The sequence below is a fragment of the Cajanus cajan genome, chromosome 7 (assembly GCF_000230855.2).
Source record: "Cajanus cajan strain Asha chromosome 7, NIPB_CcT2T_4, whole genome shotgun sequence".
NCBI classification, from domain to species: Eukaryota; Viridiplantae; Streptophyta; class Magnoliopsida; order Fabales; family Fabaceae; genus Cajanus; species Cajanus cajan.
The window spans coordinates 43,374,200-43,386,477 of NC_138523.1; the positions used below are offsets into that span (position 1 = coordinate 43,374,200).

Consider the following 12,278-nt stretch of genomic DNA (forward strand, 5'->3'; position numbering starts at 1 on the left):
AAGGCTAATTATAATTTCTCGAGGTGCTAAAATTCGTTTAACTATTTTGGTGTATACTTGCTTTCCGTACATGCTATGCGAAAATTGTTCTCTTAATATTAGCTTTATAAGGTTATGTGTAATAATAAAGAATTGGGTTAGAAACATCAGGGTTAGTCTAAGTACTAGGAAGAAAAGATTTCGGTAAATACATAAAGATTTAGGTTTAATTTTCATCACAATCTTTATAATTTGTTTTGTGGATTAAAAATATAAGTATAAAATTTAAAAAAAATCTATCTTAAATTATAAAAATTAAAAGATAAAATGATAAGTGACATTATAAAGACTAAAAAAGTATTTAATCTAAAACTTACTTTAATAAATAATACTTTGTATAACATAGTGTACCAACCTCGGTCAAATGGTGACCGAGTTCGAACCAACTCGGCTTGCCAACTCGGCCTGCCAACTCGGCTTGCCCAAGCTTGAATCACAATATCAAGTAGTTAATTTAACGGTAATAATGACGGTTACATAGATAAGGAAAACGGACAATAGCAGGTAAAAATATATACATTTCATTGGACAATCTCAGATAACTAGCTTGATCATCGGAGTCCTTTTTGCAGTACATCCGAGACGCTTGGAGAAGGGCGACCAATCTCGAAGACCAACCTCGAAGACCAATCTCAAAGACCAATCTCTCATGATCTCTAGAGAGACCAAGATAGAGAAGATGATAAATTTGACTTGAAGGACCGACCTGATTCTGGTAAGAACATCTTGGCGCTAAAAGGAGGGCCTGTAAAACTTTCCTCCGATAACCTTATGGTTTCAACTCAAAGCTAGATTCGCCATACAATTGAGGCTGTAGCCCATCGAACTCATGCCTCAACAAAATTCCACAACTATGGAAGTCATGCGCAAACAATCTGAGGCCGATCTCCAACGATTACGGGCTAAAAATGGTACCATTGGATCCCAATTTCCCAACCAAACAAGTTACATCCCCCAAGCCGAAGAGGACTATCATTCTTCTTCGAACCCAACTTACCACTCCATGCGCCCTCCCACTTACCGATCTGATCATCTGTACACCCATGGCCAATTTCATCGCGAACATGATCATAATACCCTTCAACATCGCTTTCTAGACGGTATTATGGAAGTCCCCCTTCCTATCGGTTGATAAGCTATAAACTTTGAGCGGTACGATGGTACTCAACTGCCACCAAGATCGGTGGATAACTTCAACACATTGGTTCGTCTATTCACAACCCAATACACTACAAGTAGACCTTTCCATCACATTACATCGGCCGCCCTTTCCAACCTATGACAACAAGATGATGAATCCCTACGAAAATTTATGGAGTGCTTTGCTAGCATCTCTATAAAAATTTGTAACCTTGATCCTGAAGTCGTTTTGCACTTCATGCTCATGGCTTTGAAAATTGGACTTTTTGTGAATAGCCTTTGCCGACGCCAGCCAGCCAACATGGACGAACTCAGGGCACGTGTTGTCGGATACCTCCAGACGGAGGAACATGCCGAATTCAGGAACCAAGTTTGAAACAACATGAATCCCAAAGAGGAGTCAAGCACCAAAGATAAGGCGAAGCCACACACCGATTACAGGCTTAAAAGATCTCGTCATGTACGAGGTCTGAGGTATGATTTCTATACCCACATTAGTCATCCCACATATGATCACAACTATAAGTTGGCCAAGTTTGAGCCAATAACCTCTTAATCAACTACAAGTTGGCCAAGTTTGAGCCAACCTCCTAATCAACTATAAGTTGGCCAAGTTTGAGCCAATCTCCTAAATCAGTTATAAGTTGGCCAAGTTTGAGCCAACCTCCTAATCAACTATAAATTGGCCAAGTTTGAGCCAATCTCCTAATCAACTATATGCAAGCACATCTATACAAAGTTCATACTTTGTCAATTTTCATACGTTAAGCAGATAAATGACTTTGCTAGCATTATTAATTCATAATTGGCCAAATCTGAGCCAACTTTGGCCAAATTTGAGCCAACTTTGTTATTGATTTATAACTTGGCCAAATTTGAGCCAACTTCGATATTGATTTATAACTTGGCCAAATTTGAGCCAACTTTGTTATTGATTTATGTCTTGGCCAAATTTGAACCAACTTCGTTATTGATTTATAACTTGGCCAAATTTGAGCCAACTTTGTTATTGATTTATAACTAGGCCAAATTTGAGCCAATCTCAAACCTGCTAACAGAACTTCGTATTCAGCTTGGTTATTGGTGCCTTGGAAATCAAACTTGATGGTGAGCTCAAGCATCATATCGTTGGGGCCTTCAAGGATGATTCCCGCACCACTGCCTTTAATGTTAGACAATCCGTCAACATGTAAAATCCATGATTGATCTTCTGTGGCAATAGGAGATGTGAGTTTAGCAACAAAATCAGCGAGACATTGGGCTTGCAATGGCCCCCGGCTATCATACTTGATTCCATACTTAGATAACTTAATTGACCAAGTAGTCATTCGACTTGCCAAATCTGGCTTCCATAGTATCTGCTTGATAGGATAATTAGTTTTTACCACAATCTGATGACCTTGGAAATAAGGTCAAAGTTGGCCATCAAATTACAATCTCTCAAACAATTATAAATTGGCCAAGTTTGAGCCAATTTTGTATCTGATTTATAAATTGGCCAAGTTTGAACTAATTTCGTATCTGATCTATAAATGGTCGAGTCCGAGCCAACCTTAAAAATTGGCCGAGTCTGAGCCAACCTTAAAAAATTGCCGAGTTCGAGCCAACCTTAAAAAATTGCCAAATCCGAGCCAACCTTAAAAAAATGGCCGAGTTCGAGCCAACCTTAAAAATTGGCTGAGTCCGAGCGAACCTTAATGTTACATTGTATTCTGGCCAAATCTAAGCCAATATCAATCACATCTCAAATATTGGCCGAATTCGAGTCAATACTAATATTAACTTATGGCTTAGCCAAACATAAACCAATATCGCTCTCGACCCAAATATTTACCGAATTCGAATCAATATTTCTAAATTGCAATTCGGCCAAATCTGAGTCAAAATTATTATCAATTTAAAAGCTTATCAAACGTAACTTAATGTTTTCCCTTTACCAATAATTTATCCAGTTCATTATAGATTCAAATCCAAATTTATTATTCATCTGTGAGTTGGCTAAGTTTGAGAAAAATCCATTGATTCAATATGCAAATTCCATATAATATTCATATTTTTGAATCAAAAGACACTCTGAAATGTTATCACAATATTTTACTTAATACATTTCAAATATCGAAATACGAAGAAATGACAACAAAAATAATTGTAACTTAGACAACTATTGCAAAGACAATATTCAACATTAATCTTCACTACTGACATCTTCCGGTAAGTCATCTTTATTAACCAATTCACCATTGAACACATCCTTGTTGACATTAAGCTCTTGAAGATTAACCTCAGGAGCAATCACTCTGGTTTGTCGAAATGCTTTGGCAAATCCTTTTCTATGTTCTGATATTACATGCAACTCGGTAGTTTGAAGCTCTTATTCAAACTTTTGTTCTTAGAGTCTAACTCAATAACCCGCTCGACATTAGCAGCTATGACTTCTTGACAAGCCTTGTTTTGCTCCGTCAGTCTTTGAATTTCTTCTTGCAAATCCAACATGGTCTTTTCTTTTTCTTCAATCTTTTCTCTCAACTAGGTGCATTCCTTTTCATTTTCTTCTTTTTCTCTTTCCATAACCTGCACCTTGCTCAATAATTCTTCCACCTTGGCCGAATAAGATTTATTTGATCTTATGGATATTTCAAAAGCCTTTATAGTCTCAGCCAATTTCTTCTTCACGTCATCGAGTTCAACATTTATAAATTGGCCAAGTTTAAGCCAATTTCGTATTTGATTTATAAATTGGCCAAGTTTGAGCCAATTTCGTATCTGATTTATAAATTGGTCAATTTTGAGCCAATTTCGTATCTGATTTATAAATTGGCCAGTTTTGAGCCAATTTCGTATCTGATTTATAAATTGGCCAAGTTTGAGTTAATTTGTTAACCAACAAAATTCGTGCCTCTCTATTAACTGACCAAAGAGTTAGCCTAAATTATACGAACTTATAAACCATTTTTAAATGCCCTAGCCAAATACATATAATCTCTTCTAAACGATTTCTACTATTCAATTGAAATCCATTCTTCACACTGTGAAGTCATTTTAATGGTTTATCACTCAATTTATGAATAATTGATGAGATTTGTAATTTGTCAAACAAACACAAAATGAAACATCATTATATTATCACGAGGAGTTGGTGAATAGGTTTTGGAACATTCCCAATCTTACAAAAAAGCAAATCCTAGCCGAATCCAATACTGTTATTAAAAGAAAAGAAAAAGACTTTCGCAGTCAACTTGGTGTTCCAAAGTGAGGTAACGTCAAGAGACATACTTATATGATCCAACTTGCCAAGAGGGTGATTGGAGTCATACCTCTGATGTAATGTTCTTGGTCGAGAAGATTGCTCAACTTGAGATAGCCCTCCTTGCGTTGAAGGAGATGAAAATTCGAGCTGAGCAATTGACTCTTGTAAACTTGATAATAAGTTAGAATTTATATCCTTTTGCAAAGTTAGACAATATTCGAAAGTCGTAGATGTTATAACTTACCTTTTCTTGGCCGAGATCACTTTGGCAACTTGACCCCACAACTCGTTTGTCAGATTCTCGTTTTCCAACCTCAACTGGGTCGTTGGTTTTTTGTTTCTTCCCCTTACGAGAAGGGCGATCCACATCGGAAATTTCTATCTCCTTAGTGTTGAACTTGGCTTTTAGTTCACGCCACTTACTTCTTCCCATGATTTTTGAATGACAAGGTAACACATCAACATATCAATCAAACAAAACATTACTCACTTTAAACAACTTTACCATTACTTACTTTCTAATTCATCTCGAGGATTTTCTAATCTAGAAAGTGCTATGATAGCTTTGCTTTCTAAAAGCCAAGGCAATAATTGTAATTTTTGTATGTCTTCCTCCTTGGAAGGGGTTAATGTTAACCCCTCTGAACTGGAAAATCTCACGGGTTGAGATTGCCAATATAAAGGGAATTTCGGTTCATCATTACAATGAAAAATGAAATGCCACCTTTAAAAACTTCATCTGTTTTGCAGCGAAAAGTGACCAGGTTAAAGGATGTGTAATCATTATGTCTTTTGATATTCAAAATATTAAATAAGTTGTCATTAGTCCCTTAATATATGTTACACCAAATAAAACTTAATTTATGGCCAACTTCAATACACGGATCTCCTGATTAACCTCTATCACTCTTACATCGCTCAGAGCTTGGGGGGCTTGTGTATCAACCTCGGTCAAATGGTGACCGAGTTCGAACCAACTCGGCTTGCCAACTCGGCCTACCAACTCGGCTTGCCAACCCGGCCTGCCCAAGCTTGAATCACAATATCAAGTAGTTAATTTAATGGTAATAATGACGGTTACATAGAGAAGAAAAACGGACAATAGCAGGTAAAAATATATACATTTCACTGGACAATCTCAGATAACTAACTTGATCGTCGGAGTCCTTTTTGCAGGTACATCCGAGACGCTTGGAGAAGGGCGACCAATCTCGGCGACCAATCTCGAAGACCAACCTCGAAGACCAATCTCAAAGACCAATCTCTCATGATCTCTATAGAGACCAAGATAGAGAAGATGATAAATCTGACTTGAAGGACCGACCTGATTCTGGTAAGAACACATAGTATTATATTTATAATGATATTATTTATTTTAAAATATATTTTAAAAAATATACTAATTAAAGTTTTTTAAATATTTTGTTAATTTAACTATATATATGTGTGTTAATATTTTAAGTCTAATAAGAACAAAAACAAATACGTCTCAACTTATCTCTTACTTATTCCTATCTTTTATCCATAATAATGTTGTTACCTTAACAAAATAAAAATAAGATTACTCTTTTTCTATTTATTAATTTTGTGTTTGTCAAGATTCGTGCATTTCAAATTGAGTCTGGGACACAAAATTTAGACTTTTATTTATATTTTTCATTACAAAATAAATAAATATGTACAATAATGCTACAAGTAGTAGTATATTTACCAAAGTAGCCCATTTCACTGTGCCAGTGACTTTTCAAAATTTGTTGTTGAGAAGTTGGGATTGACCACTCAAATTTCTCAGCAATTTTTTTTATATTTTGATTTTTTTAATTCTAATTTATAAATTTGAATTTTCTTAAAACTAATTTAATTAATTTAATTTATGAAAGATAATTAAATAATTAGTGAATAAAATTATTAATTTATAATTAAAATTGTTATTTTGTAGAATTTAAGGATTACATTTTTAAAAATATTATGATTTATCCAATTAAAAATACTTAATTTAATAAAAATTGTGATAATAATTAAGTAATTGGTAATTAATTGGATAACGTTTTGATAATTAACCCATAAACATAATTAAAATTATTTGTAATGACCTTATAGGTCACTACACTTAATGTGGCACAATATTACTGTACCAACCTGACTCGAGCCGAGCTTAGCCAAGTTCACGAGTTAACTTGACCGAAGTGATCTCTTAGACAAGCTGAAATAAAACCACGAAACGCTGACATGTCACATCGGATGAAGAGATATCAGCAAAACACCTCGGCATGTTGACAACGTCAAATACAATTCAACTACCCTCAGAAGATAACCACACGGCAGTTACACGGTTACTCGGAAAACCACGATAGGTAATGATATAAGCAATACATGAGACTGGATACACCAACTAACTTGATCGTCGGAGTCATTTTTGCAGGTACATCCGAGACGCTCGAGCAAGGAGACCAGATAGAAGGAACTCACCCCAGCAACCGATCTCATACAATCTCGGCTGGACTAGAGTAAGGAAGATGACTTATCCGAGTTAGGAATCCAACCTGATTCGTGTAAGTACATTTGGCGCTAGAAGGAGGGCCCAGGCCACTCTTGCCCCTTAGCATCGACTGAGGGGCTTGTTCCGGTAATGCCTAAAAGTCCCACATCGCTTAGGAGTTGAGGCTAAGGGTAGTTTATAAACACCCTTCCTCCTTAACCTACCGAGGCGCCTTTTCAAGGACAAAACCGTAACGGCCCAACGAGCGCCAAAGCGAACAATACCTCAGATGCGTTAACCCTAACGATGGCAGCGAACTTACGTTAGGAATAACTACATAGCAAAAATATAACTTATTAATCTACTATAGAATTATATCATACAACAGTCACTAAGACATACATGTAACATTTATATGTATAAAGTACAAAAAATTCAAAACATAAAGGTCCCTTAAGGGGTTACATACGTAGCATGCACATATACATAATATATATGTAACTAACGAAATTATAAACAAAACAACCCTATCGTTCTATATAATAAATACTGCATTAGAATAGTATATACAAAATAGCTCACCTCTTGCATGACCATCTACCAACATCCAAATCATTAAGATAATCTTGTCATACTCCCATATCAAGTATGATCATCGCAATTTAACAATAAGAAAATAAAGGATAAACTAGTGAAAGAATTAACATATACATTATACATGTACAACTTATATTACACCAACAACTTAAAAAAATTCAACTAGTTCATAGTACAACATCAATATATAATATATTTTATATATTAATTTGAATTAATGAAATAAAATATTAAATAATTTTTAAATTTTAAAAAAAATTATAGACTTGATCAATGTATAAAATTTTTAAATTTAATGATTGAATCATTAAAATTTAATAATTGAATCATTGAAATTTAATGTAAAACATAAATATTATTAAATAGAATAAATTTAGATAGATTTACTCCTAAAATTAACAATTCTCTCTTCTAATATGTAAGTTACTTTAAGTAAATTGGTCCCCAGCAATAAATTTTACAAAAACAATTTTTTCCTAATGAGAATTCGGTATTCGGGATTAGAATAGTTGCAAATACAGTAAAATGCGTTATTTTAGTAAATATATTACAATTTGTCCTGTTGTTATATATATATATATATTTATTTATTTATTTTGCAATAAAAAAGTCCAAAACCTAACCTAACATTGTAACCTTTATGATATAATTTGGTAAAGGTACACGAGTCCTTTTTTTTTTACCTTATTCATATATTTATATCTTATTACACTTTTTTTTAAAATCTTAATCCTTATATTAAACAACTCATCCCATACATAAGAACCTAGCTTAACAACATAAATCACCAATTCGTCACATAATCGTATCCAATCATACATACTGGTCCAGTCCCATTGTCGCCTATATCCAATGACCATGTTCAAGTTGAAGACTCGTTGATTATAGCTCGAGTGAGCAACAATGTTGTTGTATTGCCCTTTTAGAATAATTTGGACCTTCTGTGGTTATGATCACCAACTCAGCAACCACATTATCATGATATTCAATCCTATACATGATGTTTAACTATAAAGTTTAAGTTAATTAAAGTTTCAAGAAAAACTGAGGTTCACATGTCATTTAAACCTTAAAATCACGTAATACAATCAAAATGGGAAAGAAAGGCTTATCTTCAGTACCCACTGTTTTTGGAACAGACTTCCCAAACCTAGTGAAAAAGCCATGGTTAATACATGTTTCAAATTATTTTAAGGTGTCAACAAAGCTGACTTTCTGGTATATGGTCTTCACAAATTATTTTCGTTCATCAAAAATCAAAATAAGAGTTTGAATGCCACAAATGGAGGCATGAATTTGAGCTACGAACGGTAATTAAATAGAGAAAGCATAGAAAGACTCTTCACTACATGCATTCTACATTTAAAGACTTTTTGAGAGTAATGAACAAAGGTGATAGGTTGACGGAACCCATGGTTAAAACATGTTGCAAGCAATAAAGTTTAAACAAATTTCATTGAATAATTATACCAAAGGAAAAAGGTACAAACGTCAAATTCAAACAAAAAGTGATACATACCATCAATGGTAGATTGTATTTATAGTATTCTAACATAACCTGATTAATTATTAGCCTACCAAAAACTGATAAAATAACATAACTTAATCACATAGAACATGTATATTCCTAAACAAAATCATGGTCATAATGTTTTAAATATAGCCTGCATGGGTTAGACATTAAACTATCCGAATCGGCTATGACAACTTCTCCAGTCCAGTAGCAGGACGCATACAAATGCATCCAACCTACGATTTTCCTGTTAAAAGGATTAAATTCTCATCTCCACACATCAGAATGATATTTTTAATATAACCCTTTCCATACATCCTTGAATCATGTATGATTGATTGACTTCGCAGTTGAAGATATATTTTCAAAAGAAAGATGGAAAAGAAAGGAACAATAGTGACATTGACAATTTTATCCAAACACTGTCTATGAGCTGTATAGAATAGAGATTCTCGTTCCCCTCCTTCCCCTCTCTATTTCTACTACTACCAAGCACAATAAACAGGTGTAAATCAATTAGCAAACAAAATTCTACATTGCTGCTTTAAAGCAATTAACTGATCATTTAATCAACATTTTGAAACAAATAATAAAGGACTATGGATCGGGAATTAAGGTGATCTAACAATTTGTTTAATAACGCAATGGAACCGTATCAAAGGCAAAAGTTGAAAATATAATATGTGAACTCTGTTCTGAATTCAAACTCTTGAAAAAACAAAACTGTTTAATCGCAACTAATGTAAACGAAGCAACATAGCACAAGCTAAAAGAGAAGCTAACACTGAGAAAATTGGTAAACAAGGTTCTTAAATGAATAAAACCGATAACAAGATTAATCTTCTTCCTCTCCTTCATTCTCAGCAATGTTGAAGTACCTCAGTTCATAAACGCTTCTATCTTTGTTAGAAGCAATCACTCTGAGCCAATCCCGAACATTGTGCTTCTTCAAGTACTTCTTAGTCAAGTACTTGAGGTACCTGGAATCATCAGCATGAATGAAAGTAATTTCAACCATCAAATCACAAAAATAAATCCAATCCAAAACAAACCCTAAAATATTAATATAAACAATAAACAATTAAAATCAACATCAGCAAATAGAGGCATCTTTCAAATTCAAGTTTAACAAATATTACAATTCCGAAAAACATAAAAAAAAAGTGCATAAAAACAAAACGGTGAAAGCGATATACCGTTTGGAGAAGTTGCTATCGGAAGTAACGATGATTTTGGTCTTCTCACGTGCGACGGTGACGGTGTCGCCGAGAGCGCCGGCCTTGCCACCGACCTTAATCCTCTCTTGAAGAAACTTCTCGAGAGACGCAATGTCCATGATCTTGTCCTCCACAGGCTTCGCGCAATCGATGGTGAATGTCGCCCCTTTCTTCTTTCCCTTGGCACTAGCTGCACCTCCTCGACTCATTTTTCTCAATTACTATCGCGAACCTCTGAATCCAAATCAAAAAATGCAAACACACGAATTAAGATCCGTTTTCAGATTCTGTGGTTCGGGAAAAACCGACTAACACTATTGCAGTTCTCCGTGTGTGAGAAGTAACGAACGGTGAAATCGTGATTGCAGAAAGCGGAGAATGGAGAGTGAGAGGATTACCTTAAGCTACACCGAAAGAGCACACCAGAGTGTGAAGAAGCGAGCGGCGGTGAAGTAGGGTAGAAATTAGGGTTTGGATTTGCGTCTCATTTTATAGTCTAATATGAAACGCGCGTTTTGGTTTACAATAGAGAAATTCACTACACACTATAAAAATACATGGGAAAAGAAAAATTAAGGTGATCATTTTTAAATAGTTTTTTTTTTCCTACAAGTATTTTAATTTTAACAAGTGAATTGTACAGAGTAAATATTTTTGTATAACTAATTTTTTAAAATATTATAAATTATATTATATTATAATTTTTAATAATTGAGTGTATATTATAATTAATATTCATAATTATTATAATAATCAAATAATAGTTTATATGAGGACAAATTTTTTTATTCATTTTGCAACTCAAATTACATCTACATGTTAAAGAACCTTGTGAAGTTATCGATGAATCTTAATGAATTTTGGAGGAAAGAAAATTTGGATAATCTAAATTTAAGAAAGATCTCAAAAGTCATAACAAGTTTTTTTTAATACACAATAAAATATAGATATGTATATATTTGATATATCAACCAATGGGTGTGGTGCATTTTGTTAAGTAACATGTGTGAATGTTATACATCTATAACAACTTTTACTTTGGTGGATAAAAAACAATATTTATAATATGTCTAGAGGGTTATGAGCAATGTGCATCCAAGAATAATCCAACCAAATAAATGTGTTGAATAATTTAAATAGAGAAAGACCTACTTTTAACGTTGCATGATAACATGTTAAAAAAAAAAAAAAACAAGGCTTTGGCATAGTGGTATTTCATGTATTTCACTTGACACAAGTTTGAATTTCAAGTTTGAATTTTTATTTCTTCATATTTCAAGATTTGAAGACAAGTATTTTTTTATGAATAATAATTTGATAAAAGGATATTAAGAGTACATGTTACATTATTAGTCAAATTTAATTTAATAACTCCTGTTTGATGACTTAAATAGATGAGTATCTATGGTAATGCATAATTTTATAAGTAGAGTTGAATATGTACTAATAGATAATAGTATTAATTTATTGTATAATGATGAATGCCCTTAATCATATGTTGTTAGACTGTTAGAATTGAAATAGGTGAAATTGAGGGGATTTCTTCCTACATCCAATAATTTGTCTCATATACCCATCATTTTCTTAAAATATCCAAACTACTCTCATATTTTTTATTTGGAACACCTATTTTGTATATTATAGATTGAGTGTTTCGATTACATTATATGGTGTTTGAAATTGATATAATATATTATGTTTAGATTATTCATGTTGGATGCAATATATTATGTTTGAAACACTCATTTTAAATATTGTACATTTTATTTAAAATAGGTGTTATAGAAGTTCAATTTTGACTCAAATAAATAATATTTGTTCAAATTATGATGATCCAATCCGAATACACTTTTGTAATATGGTTTAGAAAATATAACATGTTCCCCCTTCATCTTCATCTAACATTATTGATCCAAATTAGTCAATCTGAGTCATCTTCAACTTAATGTTCACCTAAAAATATGATAATGTATTGATTTATTCATCTAACATTATTGATCCAAATTAGTCAATCTGAATCATCTTCAACTTAATGTTCACCTAAAA

General features: G+C 33.3%; 1 protein-coding gene across 1 annotated transcript; it reads right to left on the reverse strand.

Annotated features, from left to right (window-relative positions):
- Positions 1 to 9,670: 9,670 nt before the first annotated feature.
- On the reverse strand, positions 9,671 to 10,784 carry LOC109791312 (large ribosomal subunit protein eL22z). The gene is made up of 3 exons (XM_020350601.3): positions 10,631 to 10,784; positions 10,212 to 10,466; positions 9,671 to 9,995 (listed from the first exon to the last, which is right to left on the reverse strand). The coding sequence occupies exons 2-3, from the start codon at positions 10,439 to 10,441 to the stop codon at positions 9,851 to 9,853; spliced, it is 375 nt and encodes a 124-aa protein (XP_020206190.1). The 5' UTR covers positions 10,442 to 10,466; positions 10,631 to 10,784; the 3' UTR covers positions 9,671 to 9,850.
- Positions 10,785 to 12,278: the final 1,494 nt, after the last annotated feature.

Excerpts from the sequence above, each read along its gene's own strand:
- LOC109791312 (XM_020350601.3), bottom strand. The coding sequence starts at position 10,441 with ATGAGTCGAGGAGGTGCAGCTAGTGCCAAGGGAAAGAAGAAAGGGGCG. Across the intron at positions 9,996-10,211 it reads GATAGCAACTTCTCCAAACG|GTACCTCAAGTACTTGACTA; the intron begins GTATATCGCTTT and ends TGATGATTCCAG.